Source organism: Polypterus senegalus, chromosome 11, assembly GCF_016835505.1.
Source record: "Polypterus senegalus isolate Bchr_013 chromosome 11, ASM1683550v1, whole genome shotgun sequence".
Taxonomy (NCBI): domain Eukaryota; kingdom Metazoa; phylum Chordata; class Cladistia; order Polypteriformes; family Polypteridae; genus Polypterus; species Polypterus senegalus.
Genome location: NC_053164.1, coordinates 47,890,049 through 47,910,269, shown reverse-complemented (window position 1 = coordinate 47,910,269; position 20,221 = coordinate 47,890,049). Strand labels below are relative to the sequence as shown.

The 20,221-nt window shown below is 38.0% G+C and overlaps 1 protein-coding gene across 3 annotated transcripts in view; it reads right to left on the bottom strand.

Annotated features, from left to right (window-relative positions):
- Positions 1-6,530: 6,530 nt before the first annotated feature.
- LOC120538927 (drebrin-like protein B) overlaps positions 6,531-20,221 on the bottom strand; it is a 74,505-nt gene continuing 60,814 nt past the window's right edge. The window contains exons 9-15 of one of the 3 annotated variants that reach the window (XM_039768546.1): positions 17,775-17,849; positions 17,366-17,477; positions 16,847-16,948; positions 16,155-16,226; positions 12,503-12,612; positions 10,113-10,203; positions 6,531-8,129 (exon numbers count right to left, since the gene is read on the bottom strand). In XM_039768546.1, coding sequence (XP_039624480.1) covers positions 7,987-8,129; positions 10,113-10,203; positions 12,503-12,612; positions 16,155-16,226; positions 16,847-16,948; positions 17,366-17,477; positions 17,775-17,849 — 705 coding nt within the window. In that variant the 3' untranslated portion in view covers positions 6,531-7,986. The remainder of the gene's footprint in view (positions 8,130-10,112; positions 10,204-12,502; positions 12,613-16,154; positions 16,227-16,846; positions 16,949-17,365; positions 17,478-17,774; positions 17,850-20,221) is intronic. The other 2 variants (XM_039768549.1, XM_039768548.1) reach the window with 2 other exon arrangements.

Here is a 20,221-nt window from a genome sequence, read left to right as displayed (position 1 = left end):
ACCGGAGAGCAGACAGAAGCTCTCTGGGAACAGGTAGCAGAATGCCTAAGGCCATTTGAGCTTACTACCTTTCAAATGGTACAACAGGTAGCCCTGCCTGTTTTTGTTGAAAGGCCTCCCCAAACATTTTGCCCAGCCGGTCTGGGGAGATTTCCACAACATGGAGGAGCTTATACAGCTCTTAGAAACACCAAAGGCAGCCTCACAATCTGAGGGAACAGACCAGTCCTCGGGTGGATTCCGTAGGGATTACACCGCACCCACCGGGTCTTGTTCATATAAACAGGAACCTCTTGCCGAGTTCCTGCACATGGGTCCAGACGACCTGCCCAGAGACAAGGACAGATGCAGGTGGATGGGGAAAGGTGGTTTGTGTGCACTTGTTAACCCCCTATCACTAACGCATATGGGAGAAGTACTTATAAATGGACTCGCCATTAAAGCACTCTTTGACTTCAGCAGCAACATTTCCACTGTCGCTTGCCGATATGTATTACCGCGACAATGGATGAAAGACCAGTGTTAGATGTGTACATGGCGAAGTCCGTAAATATAAAACCGCACTGTTTCATCAGCTATGGAGGAATGCGGACAAAAATCCCCGTTGTGGTCCTCCCAAATCCACCTTTCGCTGTGATTCTAGGGCGGGACTGGTCTGATAGTAAAAGCAGTGTACTAATTACTGCTTCCGACCAAAACTTAGGCCTAGCGATAGATGGGGGAAACCCGACTCAAGCTGTCTCCACGCCGTGTAATCAGCCGGCTGAGGGAGATACAGAAGTCCAAGAGGAAGACGGGAAGGTCCCTGGGCCATTGCAGGCGGACATGTCATGAACCTGTGCCTTGATGGATCGGGAGGAATCCCCGCCCCTTAAGGTCAGACCAGACCCTCTCAGTTACAGTTTCAATTTAGAGAAATACCGGCTTCTTTTAAAAGGGAGCAGTGGAATGACGACTCCCTTAAACTTGAAAAGAATGCAGTAGTGCTCGTCAATGGCCAACACACTCAGCAGCCCATGCCACAAGGACCTCACTTTGTGATTGAGAACAACTTACTATATCGAGTGGCAGAGCATAAGGGGGAGGTGAGAAAATTGTTAATCCCAAAGATTTATCGGGAGTAAGTGTGTGAGTTATCACTTGTCCATCTTCTAGGAGGCCATCTGGGCACCGAGAAAACACTAGTGCGGATTAAGCTCAGATTTTATTGGCCGGGAATTAATAAGGTGGTTTGTTGTTTTTGCATTTCTTGCCCAGAGTGTCAACTACGACAAATTCCTAGGAAGGACCGAGCTCCTCTTGTTCCTCTTCTCCTGATTGATCTTCCCTTCGAGTGAATTGTGGTTGATATTGTAGGACCCTTAGAACCCTCAGCCTGAGGACATAAATATATATTAGTCCTTGTGGATTATGCTACTCGATACCCTGAGGCTGTTCCCCTACGCTCAGCCACGTTGAAGGCAATAACATGGGAACTTTTAGGGGTCTTTGTATGTGTCGTCATCCCTAAAGAAGTCCTAGGGGAGCCCGTTCACCTCAGAGACGTTCAGGGAAGTTGCCAATTTACTTAGAATAAAGCACTTAAAACCGACGGACTAGTGGAGAGGTTCAATCAAACTCTCAAGCAGATGCTTCGCCAGGTGGTCAGCGAAGACGGGAGAAACTGGGATCAGCTCCTCTCCATTCGTACTCTTTGCAACTTGGGAAGTCTCTAAAGCAATCTACGGGGTTTTCACCATTTGAATTATTATATGGACGGCAGCCTCTGGGATCTTGGCCATTTTAAAAGAAGGATAGGAAGGAGAGCCACTTCCCTCATATATATTAGAGTACATCGCACAGTTATGCAATTGATTCGAGAAAATTCAACCTGTTTTAAAAAGTCATTTGGAGGAGGCACAAGCAGCACAGGCCCACTATTATGATCGTGGTATGACTCTGTTCCGTCCGGGGGATTGTGTCATGGTTTTGGTTCCCACCTCCCATTCCAAATTACTTGCCCATTGGCAAGGACCATATGAAATTAAGGAGAGAAAAGGGCTTGTCAACTATTTGGTAAAACAACCCGAGCGAGCAGAGATATCATGTAAATTTGCTGAAGCCGTGGAAGGAGAGGGACCCGGATGCCACCATTGCTCAGCCCTGCTCATTCTTTGCTCAAAGGCCTGGAAGGACCTCTCTGATTGCACCTGACATAGTAACGGAGCCTAGGGTTATCATTGGAGAGCGGCTCTATCGACTTGCCCAGGCAAAGAAGGCAGAAGTGGAGCTTGAAATCAAGTGTATGCTGGAACTAGGAGTGATAGAGGAGAGTTATAGTCCTTGGTCCAGTCCAATCGTCTTGGTTAGTAAGCCTGATGGACTTAATCAAATCTCTCTATTTGACACATATCCAATGCCTCGAGTGGATGACCTCCTTGAAAGGCTCGGCTAAGTGCAGTTTTTTGACCACACTTGACATGACAAAGGGGTACTGGCAGATTTCCTTAACAGATTCTGTGAAGGCCAAGACAGCATTTATCACCCAGACATTGCAGTATCATGTCCTTCCACTAGGAGTACATGGGGCCCGCGTGACTTTCCAACGTCTGGTGGACAAAGTGCTCAGACCCCATAATGTGTATAGTGCGGCCTACCTGGATGATGTTGTCAACTATTCCAGCACATGTAAGGAACACATACAGAAGGTGAAAGCGGTATTGTGAATGCTAGGTGAAGTCGTGCTTCGAATCAATCCGAAGAAATGCTTCTTTGGATTGAAGGAGGCTAAATATTTAAGCTACCTGGTGGGTCGGGGTACCATCAAACCAAAATGTTCAAAGGTAGAAGCCATTCTAAAATGGCCCTGTCTGCGAACCAAGCAGCAGGTTCAAGTGTTTCTCGGATTGGCCAGGTACTACTGCCAGTTCGTGCCTCGCTTTTCAGAGAGAGCGGCGCCCTTGACAGCTTTGACAAAGAAAGGGGCTCCCAACACTGTGGTATGGACTGATAAGACGGACGCTGCATTTGGCGCCTATTCTGAAAGCACCCAATTTTTCTCTCACGTTCATTCTCCAGATGGACGCTTCAGACACAGGCCTGGGTGCCGTGCTGAGCCAGAATGTTGATTATGCTGAACACACTGTTATGTTCTTGATCCGGAAACTACTAGCTCGGGAGACCAGGTATGCAGCGGTGGAAAGAGAAGCCCTGGCACTTAAATGGGTGATAACACAGTTGAGGTACTAACTCCTGGGCCACGAGTTCACACTGTGATGGACCATTCACCTCTACAGTGGATGGCCCTCCACAAGGAGTTAAACCCGTGGGTCACTAGATGGTTTCTTGAACTTCAACCATACAAGTTTTCGCTTGTTCATCCTAAGGACTCTCTCCATGCCAATACCGACTCTTGTCAAACATGTGCGAATAGGAGGCAGCTAAAAGGATTGAGTAATTCTAATACTACACCAGACCAGGGGGCGGCAGGTTGTACTGACTGTCTTTCTCAATTCCTTGCAGGTCAGTCCCGGGAAATCCCACCAGCTTCCGGCACCAGAAATGACATCACTTCCAGATGCGGGTCAGATGATGTCACTTCCTCTGCGGGCCTTTAAAACCACCGGCTTACCTCCAGTCTGGCAGTTCTGATTTGGACTTGATCTTGTAAACATCCTTGTTAAAATAAAGTTTTGCAGCCGGTTTATAATATACGGGTGGCTGCCCCAAACCTTTATATAATCTGGATGTGGTTGACTTATCCACTATATATATATATATATATAGTGATAAATATATATACACACACATTTCTTTTTTAATTATTTCATGTGGATGTTTGTTGGTATTTAAAAGAATCCTCAAAGACTTTGTAATGATCTGAAAGCAGAAATAATTAAATTCCTATTAAGCAACCTTGGGCACTTCTTCAAACATACAGACTGAAACATGAAGTTGTGATAACTTGCAGGCATTCTTCGGCTTTTAAAAAAGTTGAACTCATCACCTCAGGACACACATAAAACAATATTTGACAGTTATACTTGATAGTAATATGGAAGATCCAATGAAGAAATTTAAACTTTGGATAAAAAGGATTGAAAGCAAATTCTCTGATAACTTGAAAACATATTGGACCAAATGAAGAAGACAGGAAAGAGGAATGAAAAATATGATTTTAACTAACTAAAAACTTATTGGGATTAATAATTCTCAAACAGTCATTAGTTAAATTTGAAGACTAATTTTCTTGAAAGTCAGGACTTGAGAGGTATTTTTTGTGGCTTCTAAATGTATTTTATTTATCTTAAAGAACAAGCAGAGACTGATCTATCTATGAATAGGTAAATAGGTATGCTCTTAAAAATACTGGTCGTGTGATTGCATTTTACTGGGTTGTGTGGCTCCTAATAGAGGCATTACTTGACAGAGAAACATTTCATTCTGGGAACGGCGCACTGATATGAACACGATTCTTAGGGCTTTGAAAAGGTTCCTAATGTGGACAAAAAAGAAAAAAGAAATGAAAACCATAGGCAACATAACAGAATGCAGAGAGATCAAGAAAACCTGAACTTAGTCTGTGTTACAGCATGTAGCAGAAGTCCTTTTAAAATTAGGAGCCACTGGTATCTGTTTATGGATACTTATGGAATCTGTTACAGATCTCAAGACGTAGAAGCTCTTTCTGGAACCTTTACATGGGCAGTTGTTTCATAAATCAAAAATGGCTCCTTTCTAGCATCTCTAAAGAACGGTTCAGGACACTTCATTTTTCAGAGTGTAGATAAATAGATAGGTAGTCAATCCCCAAGGGGAAATTAAAATTTTACAGACGCTCACAAAAAATGAAGTAAAATAATTAAAGACTAGTTAATTTCTTGATAAAATTTATTTAAAAATTTGTGAATATGAACAAAATGCTTATGTAAAAGCAGATTTGTCGACAGTCACTGCAATGAAAACAAAATACCAAAATAGTAAAGTATGACGCCTACATTAAGGCTGTCTTTTGCAAACCATCCAGAAAAACTAATTTGTGTCATATAATGGCAGCACATCCCTTTTATTTACATTTATCATGGCTGAAACGTGAAATTTAACAATTTTTGTATAAATATATGATTTTTTGCAGTATGGACCTACATGCTTCCCTATTAATGTGAATGCTGCATGTTTTGTGTTTGGAATGCCTTGTAAAAGGCAACTTAAAACACATTAAACTTAAGAGAAGATTATCATCAGCTAGCAGTGGCTATGGGTAACCAGGCGTTCTATATAAGACACTTTCAGGGCTGTGGCATCAGTAGTTTACTACGCTATTTTTTTGACTCCCCTATTGCACTCTTCCTCCCTATGTGACTTGTTACTCTTAAGTGTTTTTCACTTAAAGGTTTTGACTTTTATTTTGACATTTAGGAGTTTGTAAAATTTGGTCTTTAAGGTTTTGGTTTGCTGCTTAAATTATTCACGGTTCTTCATTCTTTATTTATTTTTAATTATGACTACTGACGTTTAATTTTTGTTTCTGAAATTAGTATTTAGAATTATTGCATTTTGTTTGAGCTCTTTATTTAACCTTAAATAAAACAATTTAAAGTTATGTTTGTTAATTTAAAATGTGGTCTCTCCTAACTGCACACAAAGTTTAAGATTAAAGACTGACTAACACATTTCTTGCAACAGATCATAACACTTTACCAGTATTTCTTTAACCTAGTGCTTTAATTGAAAATCTACTATTCTATCTATTAATTTTCACAAACCTCTAATTACAGTGGGCCAGGTAACACCACAGCACCGAGCCCAGGGCAGAAAGTAACAATGAGGTGAAGAGCTAAGAGACAGAAGTGCCAAGCATTGTGCCAACTTCTAACTGTGCACTTTGCCAAGTCATTAATTAAATGTCATCTGCTACAGAGCAGGACATTTTGCAGGGTAGAAATACTAGACAGTTGTACTTTCTTGCACCCGGTGTAAAATTTATTAGTTTACTAAATGACCACAGCTAGCTCACTAGTATATCCAAAATAAAAAGGCCCCAGAACATACACTCCTACACTTGTACTTTTCTGTGCTTGAGACAGTCGTGGATGTCATTGCTTATACTCTCTGCCACATACAGTTTTCTTCCAGTTAACCATGAGCTTCATATGTAGAGCTTTGTCAAACACTAAACAATGCACCCAACTAATTAACAGAATATATTTCCCAGTTTAACTACGGGTTTGCGTTCGACTGAATTCAGTCTAGAACCACAGAGACAAATAAAAGGCATGTACAAAAAAATAAAGATAAAAGCATAAGCATAAGTTTTCTGTGTCACATTCTACTTAAAGTTACTGAATTTGAACATTGAATGGTTTCTGGAACTGTGAAGGTTGTCTGAAATATGTGTGCCATGTATTCATTTAAAAAAAAAAAAAAACATTTAATATGAAGAAAAAAAAAAAACACTCACCTTGAAACTTCTTTACTCTGCAAGAATTTTAATCACATATTAGCAAGACAATTATAAGAGATTTTAAAAAAACACATCAGGAGACAACAAATAAAACTTGGTTCATATTTAATAATTGATTTATTTTTAATCATAAAAGTTTTTTTAACTCATATTTTCAAGACAAGTAAGTCTTTAAAACCGATTATTGTTGATATCATGCTAGCCACAAGTGGAAAAAAAGACCACACACTTTATGTTTCCATGATTAAGCTCTAACCCATAAGGCAGGACTTTTTCCCTGTCCAGAAAATATACCCAAAAATTATATATAAAGGCTAAAAAGACACCCACTCCAACCCACACCACCAGGAACTGCTTTAAATTCCTAAGACTGACTCAATTCACTGTGTGAGACAAAAGGCACAAGTACTGTATAACTTCTTGATCATATGAGAAACCTTTTGAACTGACTTTTTACATCTGCATTAAACATATATATTCCACTTTAAATCTTTTAGCACCCTCTTGGTTATTTTGCGTATTAGTATGGTCAGCCTCAGTGTTAAAATTAAAAAAAACACAAAAAAATTATTCTGCTTCCAAAATAATAGAAAAATATTCTGAAGTCCATGTGGCAATTCACATTTTAAAAATTAATCAGGCTTTCAGACTGGAAAGAATTAAAGCTGAAGAGACACACCAAGTAACACTCCTAAAATTCTAACTATGTTATAAAATGGGTGGCTTTTAGGGTGACATTTGATAAGTGTACACATCAAATGATATTAATGAGACCTGAACAAAATGAAAAATCATAGTAAGAGTGATCTAGGAGAAAACATACTAGATTTATGTCAGCACATTAAAAATCATTCAGGGAAAACTTCTTTGAATCTTTATTTATAAAGACACCATAAAATTATTCTGTGTACAGTATAACAAATGTACCCCTCGTATTTGATTCAGATTTAGAAAGTACAGGGGAAAAAAAAAGACACTTACTGAGAAACTTCTCGTAGGTGGTCTTCTATTGGTCAAAATACGATAAATTACAAATTAAAAACAAAACAAGGCAATACGGGAATGCTCATTTAGAATGAATTGGTCCTTACTTTATAGTAAATACCTCCTCTATACCTTCAAACGTTCACCACATCATATACATAGCATGTATGTATACTTGTAGACACAGAGGTGTGGTCTTAGCTGCTGGACTTTACTTAAACTTGCCAAACAACAGACAGTATCATAGGCCATTACCTTTTCGATGGCAATCTGCAATATACAGCAACATAAAATCTAGGAAAATGAAACTGGCCTTAAATTGATTGTGATGGCAAACATAAAAGAAAACAAAATTAATAGGAAGATTTAAATGACACAAAGAATAATTTTCTACAACTTTCTTAAAAAAGGAAGCTATTTCATCAGTGGCCATGGTGGTAGGTTCAGTTTGCTTTGGAGGAAATCCACTGCCTAGAGAAAGTAATATGAAAATCAAGTTCACATTTCAATATTTCTCATTCGTCTTCCCCATTACAGTGTTTTCAAGTTTCAAACTTCAGCTAAGAGGTGAACACTTCAACATAATTGGCTGGAAACATTCCAAAGGACCCATCAGGAGCAAAACCACGCCACCAACCCTCATCAATCATCTCAATACCAGTGATAATCTCATCTGGATCAAATGAAATCTCTGTGTCGTCCGCTGTAAGAAAGAGAAGAAAAAGAACTGAAGACGGCACCACATGTACTCACAACTGCATAAGCTAAAAAGACATGATGGAAATGTTACTTCTGTGAAAACACTGCAGCAAGAATATTGTTTTACTTTGACTATTATGTATCTTCAAGGAAAGAAAAAGTCAGTCAATGTGGTACAAGAATCTGAGGTAACCACAAATGTTTTTGAACATAATGTTCAAACCTTTAGCATTATATAGATTTTATTACCTTGGTAAAAATGCTTTGTTTCACAAAGTTACAGTTGGCTACATCAGAAGGTAGTGCTAGCTAATCCATTGCCTGTAACTAGCATATTTAAATTACAGAGTCATTTTTCTTCAAACAACAGGTTGCCCAATCTTTCCTATAGTTTGTTGTTAAAGTGTCCAGAAAGAAACTAAACAAGATTAACAAAATATGTTTCATCTAAACCTTAAACATCAGTAGGTTACAAATGGTTTAAAATCTTACTGGTTTTAGTCAGAGCCTTAACTTGAACAACATGCTGCAACCATTACTCCTCAAACTGACTTTCTGTGAGATTCCGATTTGCCTTCAAAACCCAGTCCCTTAATTATAAAGCCGTTTGTTTCAATACTCTAAAATTCCTGTCTGCACTGCTTACACCTTGGATACCCTCTTTCAAATTTTACATCTTGTGATGCCGATTGCAACTCTTACTCTTCAAAATTCTCTTGGTGAGGTGAGGCTCCTTTCAATTTTGTGTTCAAATTAAACACTTGATAAAACTGCTCTCTCAGTGTTTATGGGAAGGTGTGGCAGTGGTACCTTATTACATAAGCTTACTTTTAAGGTGGCACACTTATTTTAAAAGACAGTAAGAGTAGCCAACATTGTAAGCCAATTCATCTTTCAAAACTGACAAAAAAAAAAAAAAAGAAAATAAAAAGACTGATTCTACATTTTTAATAACTAGTATATTATGTTAAGGAGCTTATATCAATACTATGTCAAATGCTTGCTATAACTTGAATCATGCAATTGCTTATATTCAGAGATTAGCTCTTATTCTACATAGCATCTTGCATAATAATGTTTCAGAATGCAAAAAAAAAAAAACTCAAATACAAAGTCTTCAGAATTTTGAAGAAGTCAGTGGCCTGCATTTATTTCCTTTTTATCCTAAAATACACAGTAAAGTAAAAGTTGCTGAAGCAATGGACCTGGAAGCACAAGATCTGCAATCTTGTGAATATAAATGTGTACCTCCACTAACCTGCCTGTAATGTAACTGTGAGGTATGTAAACAATACGAGAAAATGCAAACATATTCACCACAAGTTAAGAAAGAAATACAATAACCACACAATAATTAACAATAGTGGGGGGTTTCAATAGGTTTCTAATGCCATATTCAATATTGTTTAGCAACACTGAACGGAACAAAAATAAGATAGGATTAGAAATTGATTTACTGATTAATTTGAAAACTATTCTTTCAGAATGTGAGTAACATACAAACTATGAAAACTATTAATACAAGTATCACTTGCAAATGTTGACACTATTTAAAGAAATGTGAAATTCCCTTGTTTCACAAAGCTGCATGAAACAAACTGTGTATTTCACTAAAAAGACATTAACAAGTACTGTAGTTTGTTTTCAAGTTATTAGTCTTTTGGAAAAAATGTAATACTGTTTAAAAAGAAGAAATTACTACCATAAAAATGAAACCTAAAAAATGAATTCTGTTTATTCCTGTGAAGCACTCTTCACTATGTTTAGGCAGAGAGTGCTTTCAAAAGCTCACAGGCAGATACAAATACAAACTTTAGATTACCATTTACATAATGAGAATACAGAAAAACACTTAAGGCTGAAGACTTGTTTCTGAAAATAATTTTCGACCGTTTTGTTTTTCAAATATTGTAGGCTGTGAAAAGGACACTGAACTGAGCGTCTGGCAAGCAGAGAACAGCAAACAGAAGGGTTCAAATTAACCTACCAGCCTGGTAGTCATAAAGTGCTCTGGCACAGATTCCTCTGGCAGCTGCATCTTCCTCAGTGTAATTATAAGCATCAGTTTGAGCCTCCACCTTTAAAATATGGTAGAAAAAAAATACATTTATAAAAAGTTGCTGTCCTTCCATATTTCTTATTCCAGTTTGTTTCTTTTCACTTTGCATTTTCCAATTATGAGTGCCATAAAGGCTGGAGTCTATCCAGAAAACATTAGGTGCACAGCATTGGGCAGGTGGTGTCTACCTCAGCTTGAAACCAGTCCATCACAGGGCGGATACACATACACACTAAGATCAATTTAGCATCACCAATTTACGTAAATTTCTTCCGGTTGACGAGCACTTGCTTTAACATAGGCAGGGTAGTAGCACAAAGCGGATAATCCTACCTTAAGGTGCCAGAGTTCGCAAGTTCTCCTTGTGTATTTACAGATCGACTAGTATCAGGGAGTTTTCATTTAAAATTTTGTCCTCAGTTCTTTTATTATGATATCCTCAGCAAGAGTGACTTATCATGCATTAAAATCAATAACTGGTTTGTTGCACTTCAGTCTGTTCTATCACACATTCAGCCTTTTTTCATTTTCTGAGTTTTTTTTTGGTATCATACAAGCACACAACTCACCATGGAAAGTGCAACACACAGGTGGCTTGACACTTTCAAAAATCTAAGACTTTTATTAAAAGAAAAATAAAAAGTAAAATCGGTTCAGATTTATTTTTATTTTTAAAACGTACAATGAAACTCTTCTGAAACTCAATTTCCAGATCACTTTTACTGTCATATAGTAATTTCCCCTCTGGGATTAATATAGTATGTCAGCAATCAAATAAATTAAAATAAGCATTCCCCAGAAACATGGAAGGCATGTTTTCTTAAATTAAAACATTTATGACTTCAAAGTGGATGTATTCGGATAAGCTGTCTTTTTTCACAATGGGCACCTAGTACCCATAAGCTCCATTATAAAACAGAGGGCTAGAATTTTTTTTTTATTAATTTAGAAAATATGCTTTACTTCAGAATATATTTAATGTGTTAAATTAATATATACCATGATTGTGTCAAAATAACTGTGGCTTGAAAAACACCAATCTGGTCCTTTAAAGAAGTTTGGCTTGAAAACCATTTTTAAACTTTGGAGCACTTAAGGAATCTTTACACAGAGAAACAGAGTCTGAAGAAACAGCATACTTAGCGACTGCAATATACTATTAAAAAAATAATTTACATATTTAACAATATTTTTCAAAATTAGGCTTACTTGTGGTACAAACATATGAAGACCAAATATACATATTTCTAATACCTGCAATTGAACTACATTGTATTTTCAGAACCTTTTCCATTGTATATCTATTTATAGTTTTATAACTCTGTGGTATCTTGTAGCATCACTACAAGAAAGGCACATCAAATCAACAAGCTACTTAAAAGGGCAGACTGAGTTATGGCATGCACTCTGGATATCCTGGAGATAGTAGCAAAGGAGAGATTTAAAACAAAACTGAGTGCCATTATAAACAACCAGTAATGGCACACTGCACGATAATGTGCAGCGAATACACTCAACTTGAGCATTCCTAGTTTTCAGACTCTTTTTCTGTATGTTTAGCATTCGTTTGCTCAGAGGTTGATGCACTTGCTACTTCCAGCTCTTCTTTTCTCCATCCTAGCGGCCGACTTCTTACCCTCTTTTGTCAGTATCTCTTCGTGTTAAAACTAATTAAGGCAGTGTTTGTTTTGCAATTAGTATGTTTTTGTTGCAATTAGTACGTTTTCTTTAATTTTTCACTTAAGCTGGCACTTAAATCTTCAACCTGCCTCAAGAATGTTTTAAGATAAAAAAAAAGAGGTAGGGGAAGTAATGGCGAAGGGATGAGAACGCCGCCTTGCTGGCTGCTGCAGAAAGTTGATTCTACAATAAAATAAAATTAAAAAGCGGAATAACCTTGGAGGTTAATAATCACCCCGAAAGCGGATAGTATATGTCACGTAGTATACGAGTTCCAAATTTCAGGTCAATAGTTCAAATGGTTTGCGAACTACAAGTGAATTAAAATCCTGGACAGACAAACGAACAGCCACTGTAGCGTATTATATATAAAGATGTTGCACATCCTGTCCATGATGCACTGTGTAACAAGTGTGTTAAGAAACGGTACTGGGGCTCCTTTACACAAACAGTAATATGCCTGTACAATTATATATATATATATATATATATATATATATATATGGTATTTATTTATTTCAATAGTTTCTGTAAAAAGCCACATTTCATCCTGAGGACAAATAAAAATTTCTAGCAGCCTCAGTTCATCCTCATCAACTCAGCAGTTTAAGGTCAAATCAAAGCTATCATATCCTTACCTGAGAAGTATCCTCATACAGATTCTCTTCCACTGCAACATCCTCATACACGTCACCCGAGTCCTCAGGTGGGTTTTGATAAAGGTCCTCAGACTCATAAGTTTGTGATTCTATTGGAGGAAAAAAATCACGTGAAGCTGCATTTCACAAAGAAAAACATGTTTTATTAAATCTCTAAAAGGAATGGTGACTTGATTACTCAACACTGTTATCTTCAGCCAATTACTTCATATACCTAGCATGTTGGTTAGCTCTGTTTTAAAAGACAGTATTAGTTGCACTGCTTCATAGCTGTCATAAACAAATTGCATATGAACTAAATTAAAAACATAGTAATCACAAATGTAGTTAGCTGTATTTTGGAAGTTATAATCATTTAAACTAGATGTGCATAAAGATGCTTTTAATTAAGAAAAAAATATATATTACTCATTTATTTAGATATAATGGACACTGATCAGTTTGCTGTGACATGGCTGTATGAGATAAAATTCTCCCAGTTTCCCCACCACAAAGGGTAGTAGTATACAAGTTTATAATTTGTACTAAAAAAAAAAAAAAATAAGACAACACATTTACAGTACATCAAAAGATTATGTTTCATTTTTTTGTTCAATTCCATTCCTGCAAAAGACACCATGTAGTTTAATGCTAAAAAATAATTGCTGAAGTACCATTCATTCCTAAACTCTTTAACGAGTTAACTTTGATCCAAAGCAAACATAAGAGTTAAATAAACTGCTTAAGAAATTGAAAACACATAAAATCTCAATGGGGAAAAAAATCATGCTGGATATCTACACCGATATGGACTGGGTAACATGTTAGGAAAGAAAGGATGCCACACCATTTGATGGAAATGAAAATTATCAACCTACAGAGGGCTGAATTCAAAGACATCCTGAAAATCAAAGTGAAAAAATGATGCGACAGGCTAGTCCATTTGCCAAAATGTCATTACAGCAACTCCAAATCGTACTTGGTAGTTTGTATGGCCCCCACGTGTTTGTATGCATGCCTGACAAAGACATGCTCCTAATGAGATGACGAATGGTGTCCTGGGGGATCTCCTTGCAGATCTGGATCAGGGCATCACTGAGCTCCTGGGCAGTCTGAGGTGCAACCTGGCAGCATCGGATGGACCGAAACATAATGTCTCAGAGGTGTTCTGTTGGATTTAGATCAGGTGAGCGTGGGGGCCAGTCAATGGTATCAGTTCCTTCATCCTCCAGGAACTGCCTGCATACTCTCGTCACATGAGGCCGGGAATTGTGGTGCACCTGGAAGAACCCAGAACCCACTGCACCAGCGTAGGCTCTGACAATGGGTCCAAGGATTTCATCCTGATACCTAATGGCAGACAAGGTGTCATTGTCTAGCCTGTAGAGGTCTGTACGTCCCTCCATGGATATGCCTCCCCAGGCCATCACTGACCCACCTCGAAAACCGGTCATGCTGAACATTGTAACAGGCAGCATAACGTTCTTCACAGCTTTTCCAGGCCCATTCATGTCTGTCACATGTGCTCTGGGTGAAACTGCTCTCATCTGTGAAAAACACAGGGCGCCAGTGGTTGACCTGCCAATTCTGGTATTCTATGGCAAATGCCAATTGAGCTCCATGGTGCTGGGCAGTGAGCACAGGGCCCATGAGAGGACGTCGGGCACTCAGGCCACTCTTATGAAGTCTGTTTCTGATTGTTTGGTCTGACACATTCACACCAGTGGCCTGCTGGAGGCCATTTTGTAGGGCTCTGGCAGTGCTCATCCTGTTCTTCCTAGCTCCTCTAGTGCATCTGTTGTTAATTTCATTAACACCAAAGCACCTGAAACTGATTAACAACCTCCTCTGCTACTTAACTGACCACATCAATATCCCAGATGTTTCACTGACTTGATGCTATACTCTGATTAAAAAGTATTCCTTTAATTTTTTGAGCAGTATATAATGTTATGAAGATGTACAGTATTGCCTCTATGTTTAATTTTCTGTAGTATAGTATAATTTTCAAAATAAATGTCAGATCTTCACCCAACAACAATGCTACATAAGATATCTTTGGTTAAGAAAAAAGGCAATGTTTTAAAACATTGGAAAATGCCATATAATGTACAATGTCTCGTTTGATAAAGGAATTGTGCCAATTCAAGATCAAGGTCTTTTTACTGTCACATGTACATTGCACAGTAAAATTACTTGCATAATGTTCCTTACAGACAAAATAATCAATATAAAATGTCAAGAAAAAAAGGTCAGCAATCAGTTACTCCATCTTTAAGAGGTAATAACTGGAAGTAAGCACAGTTATTAATCAGTCGCCCCCCAGTGTGGAGGCCAAGTCATACAGGGTCTTATCTTATGCTGCAAAACATGAACAAACCAAAATCACAGTACTACTTTTCACTCATCTATCCTAAAACATTATTCCAAAAGTTTACAGGATCATATAAATGCATTAAAAACCTACTTGAGCTGAGCTTTCGTGGTCCTACTTAAGACTATAATGCTCCGATGTTGACTGCATTTTTGCAGCCTCTTTCTGATGGTGGATCATAGGTGAGATGACAGAAGCCTACATTTCCATAGATGTACAGTACATGTAGTGATCTTGGTGATTTTTCTTTTTTTCACTTTCATTATGGCGAGATTTATTTTTTGACCATTATTCAGACAAACACTACACCCTTATAATAAATTGCTCTACAACCCTTTACACACTGATAGACAACTCCCAGGTACTTCTTTACACTGTGCCATGATGTACCTGTGTGCTAACAACTTATATTGGGCATCATTGGTCTAAACCAGGCCAGAACTAAAATTAATATAGTTAAACTGATTATAATTATCACCTTAATGGGGATGTGTTCATAAGTTTTGCAATTTTTTTTATAATGAAAATGTGTTCATTTAAATTCCTTGAAAACCAGTTTTCTCAGTTTATTGCCTGCATATTATTAAAACATTAAAAGGTCAGAAGAACTGTAAAGTTAATCAATCAATATTTGCTTTAGTCATTAATAGCACCTGTAAATGCATATTAAAATACGTATTATCTGACTGAAACTGTATATAAGGAACACATGAGAAGTAATTATTAACTAAACAGTAAAAAATGCTTAACTACCAAAATTACCTCAAGTATTTGAAAACCAGATGCCTTCCCTTTTCCATAAACACAATGGTCATCAAGGCAAAGGTTGAGCTTAAATGACCAGATATAATTTGGGTGAGCTTGCATTTTGTACTCGTATAAAGATAAATGTTCCCTACATTATAACATATTGTAAACCATTTATAAAGGGAAGCTGCACAAACAATAATGCTTAACTAATGCAAAGCTTGGTAATATTTATGCCTTTGGGCTGAAACAGAGTAAATTCTGTGAAGTGTGATGATCTTTTTGTAGGATTTGTGTGTCCCTGTTGTTTTACTAAAAAGTATCAACAGCAGAATTTAAGGATCAAGGCAGTAAAAAGGGTAAAGGTTAAACGCATGAACAGCAGAAGCCATATGCATCATCCTATGGAATCCTCCTTTCAGCTCCTACATCACTGGAACATACTTTTGCAATGAAGGCTTACAGAAATTCTACTTTTAGAAAATGTTTACAATGATGAGTACTGTTCATACTGTATGCACAGAAACCCACCTGTCCAGTGCTCTTGTTGAGGTACTTCCTCTTTAGCCTGCTCAGAGTTTGATTTCTCTTGTATATTTGGCTCTGAATTGAACACAAAAATGATTATTAACTCAAAGCTTTTTCTTGTACATAAAACAAACCAAATGATGAATCTTTGCTTCAACTTCATTACATATATTAAATGCATCAAAATACATACAGTATACTACCTCAATAATATGTATAGAGAAAAAAAATAAAAATCAGTGTGCTGTACAAATGTGTGGACAAAGCAAACTTTACACAAGTATGAGTTTCTCTTTCCACTTGCTAATTAATGAAGTATAGAAAAGGAGCATAAGCCAAGTAAAGAGAGAACATTCCAATTATTAGAATGCAAATATATTTGGACTGCTACGGTTTTATTAACAGTTAGTACTCTGTGGACCTGCTAAGTTTGTTAAGCAGATGGACATGATGGCATCAGTATTAAAATGTTAAACATGAATACCTAGGTTAAAAAGCACAGGCATAGGAATGGCATTTTACATGAACAAAGATAAGGGAGGGATTACCACTGTTTACCTTACCTCACAGAGTTTTTAAATCACCCAAGTTCATAATGACGGAGGAAGTGACCTTTTTCCCCCCAAATGTTCCCATTTAGACAAAAAATAAAACACAACATGGAGTCAGATAAAATACCCAGAGGAATGGCAGACCTGCAACAGGTGAAGCCAGCATGGGAAAAGCTGGTTGCTGGTGAGATGGGGACTGCTCTGGGTCACTGGGTTGCCTGGATAGAAATGGACTTTGCAACCTCCCTGAATGAAAGATACAAAGGAAACCACTGCAACACACAGCAAAAGGAAAATGGGCAAGCAAAGACAAACAACATAGATCAACCAAATAAGCTTTATTATCAATAGAAAGCTGACATCATGAAAGCAGTCAAGTTAAATGCAGAAAAACAGAAAGCAGATGATGAAGTGCAAACAAAAATGTCTACATGAAAAATGTCTAATGAAAAAAGTTTTAAAACAATAGGTTTAAATGAATTATCTAGGAATACTAAAAAAAAATTCTACAAAACTAAATGCACTATACTTACAGAACAACAAATTTCATAAAGCTCTCTATTTTAATTATATTAATTTGAAAGCTAATTTACTTAAGTTGGTAGTCAATGTTCTAAATATTAATAAATTCATCCCATAATGTCAAGATAATGTGACATTTACCTGGTTGAGTGCTGGCGGACAAGCCACTACCTTCTGAGGACAAACCACGCTCTTTTTGTCTGAAAATATCTCGGGGGTTCACTGTCCTCTGAGAGATTAAGGAAGCAGCCTCCTATATAAAACAAGTAAATTAGATGAACCTTACAGGAAAATAACTTTTTCCCCATCTCACATGAAGCCATCACCAATACCCCAAGTCTTCCTAGCGACAGCCACCAGATTAAAATGTAAAGGAAATGTACCCAGAAAAGCCCAAGCATTCCACCATTTGAGTATTTAAAGAAGCATGTCATCTCACATCTTTTTAATTTCTTAATTCCAATAAGTTTTCCATAATCTGTTTATATTTGAGGTGCCCACTGCATGCTATGTACCCAAGTTCAAACTTCTGAAACCAGTATTAACTCACAATAGCTTTTTCAACAGATTCACTGCGTTTAAAGCTTTTCCTCTGAGAAGCTTGCTCTTCTCTCTCTTGGTTCTCCTAAGGATGGTATCATGTTTGCACTTAGAGAATCAGTATTATAACTTTGCACAACAAAAAAAAAATAATAATAAAACAATCTGAGCAGAATAAGGAATAATACATCAAAATGTAACTGTAACACTGTACCCCAAATTTAACTTGTAATGGCATTGCTTGATAATATTTTATTTAAATACATATACATGTACCACACACAAATCAAGACCTGTATATAGGTAGGTCTCAGGTTATGGCAATTTTGTAAATACAGACAAGCAGATAAAAACTCTTTTTTATTTTTTTCTATTCAAATGAATTTCTGTTAATTTTCTGTGGTAGTTTTTTCTTTTTACTTATGAATGAAGCAACTTAGATTTGATGCAAATGAATACATAGCACACACACACATATACACATATATATAATATATATATATATATGTATATACATACATATATACATACATATATATATATATACATACATATATATATATATACATACATATATATATATATACATACATATATATATATATACATACATATATTGTCACACACGTGCGAGTAGGAGGCAGTCAAAGAGCCTAAAGGTGAGTGAAATCTCGCGAGACAAGGGTTTATCACGTGGTACTTACCTGAATCTCTTTCTATCTACAGAAAACCGGAAGAAAAATAAAATACTTTCCAAGTTAAATCCAAAATGGCCGCGATGACGTCACTTCCGGTTCCACACTTGATTATTCTGGTCTACTCTTGGTGACGTTGGTTCCATGGTCCCGCCTCCAATCGTCACTTCCTGACAACCATTTCCTTTCCCATCATCCCATCTGTTATAAAAACGCCATCTTGTTGCAGTCATGTATTCACTTTGTACTGAAAAGTCATTTTGAATCAACTTTTTCATTCTCTGTCTGGACAATATATGGGGACATACCCCAAACCTTTTTCTAGTTTGAAAAGACTCTTGATTTATTACAATTGGCGTAGTCGGCAAGGATATTGTTCATCATGAGCGAAGAACAGGACCTCAATACGGTACTTCACACCATCATGGGAGATCTCCAAACATTGAAGATACAGATGGGAGAAACCAGGACTCAACTGGCAGAGTCCGAGGCTCGTTCTCGTGCTGGTGCACGGCCGGAGGTGGTTCGGCCACAGCCAATCCAGTTAACTCCTTTGACTGAAGAAGATGACATCGAGTCTTACTTTTTGATTTTGAGCGTACGCTAAGCGGAAGCGCGTGGCGTCGGAGTGGGCATACCTACTGGCTCCCTATTTGAAGGGAACGGCGCAGAGGGCTTATTACGATTTAACCGAGGAGCAGGCGGCCAATTATGAAGCTCTGAAAACGGAGGTGTTCAAGCGCACGGCGTTTCAGCAGAACAACAGGCGAGAGTGGAGGGAGTGGCAATTCGATCCAGAAAGGCCGCTAAGAACTCAGGGCTTTGAAGCTTGGGGTAAGGTGTGTCGCTGGCTACGCCCGATATAAATTCCTCCCACAAAATGGCTGAGCTCCTGGCATGCAAACCTTCGTGAATGCCCTCCCTGACCACATCGCCCAACAAATAAGAAAGCACACGCTCGAGGATATGGACACCCTAATACAAATAGCAGAGCGTCATTGGGCAGCCTATAAATCGGGGCGATCGGAACGGTCTTCTCGAACCCAACAGATCGTGGAGCAGCCCTTGAGCCCCCGACAAACTCCGAACCTGCCGTCCGTAGAAGGGACAGACTAGCCGGTCCCCTCGCTGTTTCAAGTGCGGGAGATTGGACATCTGCCCCGGAGCTGTGCCTACGAGCCTATGGATTGCTCGATAGTGAAGGGAGAAAGGTACTGTGCCGCAGTGAATAACCCTCTGTCTCTTCCATATACAGGTGCAGTTATAATAAATGGTAGAAAGGTAAGGGCAATGTTTGATTCGGGAGTAACATTTCCATTGTTGCTGCCGTTACGTATTACGCGACAGTGGACTAAGGGAAAACTAGTCTAAAATGTATTCATGGGGATATTAAATATTACAGAACTGCCAGGTGTGTAATATCGCTAGAACATAAAATAACCAGTATGGCTATGGCAGTGTTACCCGATCCCCCTTTTCCAGTCATTTTAGGAAGAGATTGGAATAACATCAACAGCGGTAAGAACGTAACTGCATCTAAAAAGAATTTAGGCTTAGTAATGGAGAATAATGCTCCGACTGCCTCCACGCCGTGTCCCTCAGTAGCACGGATCCATACGGGTACCCAGTGCGAAAATTTTGATGTCCCATCGTCCTCTGCGGGAACTGATACAGTCGACGCCGAAGACGTAGAGGCGATAGCCCCTCCCATTGAACTCGAAAGAGACCCTATTCAAAACTTAGCAACTCAATTTCGGTTAAC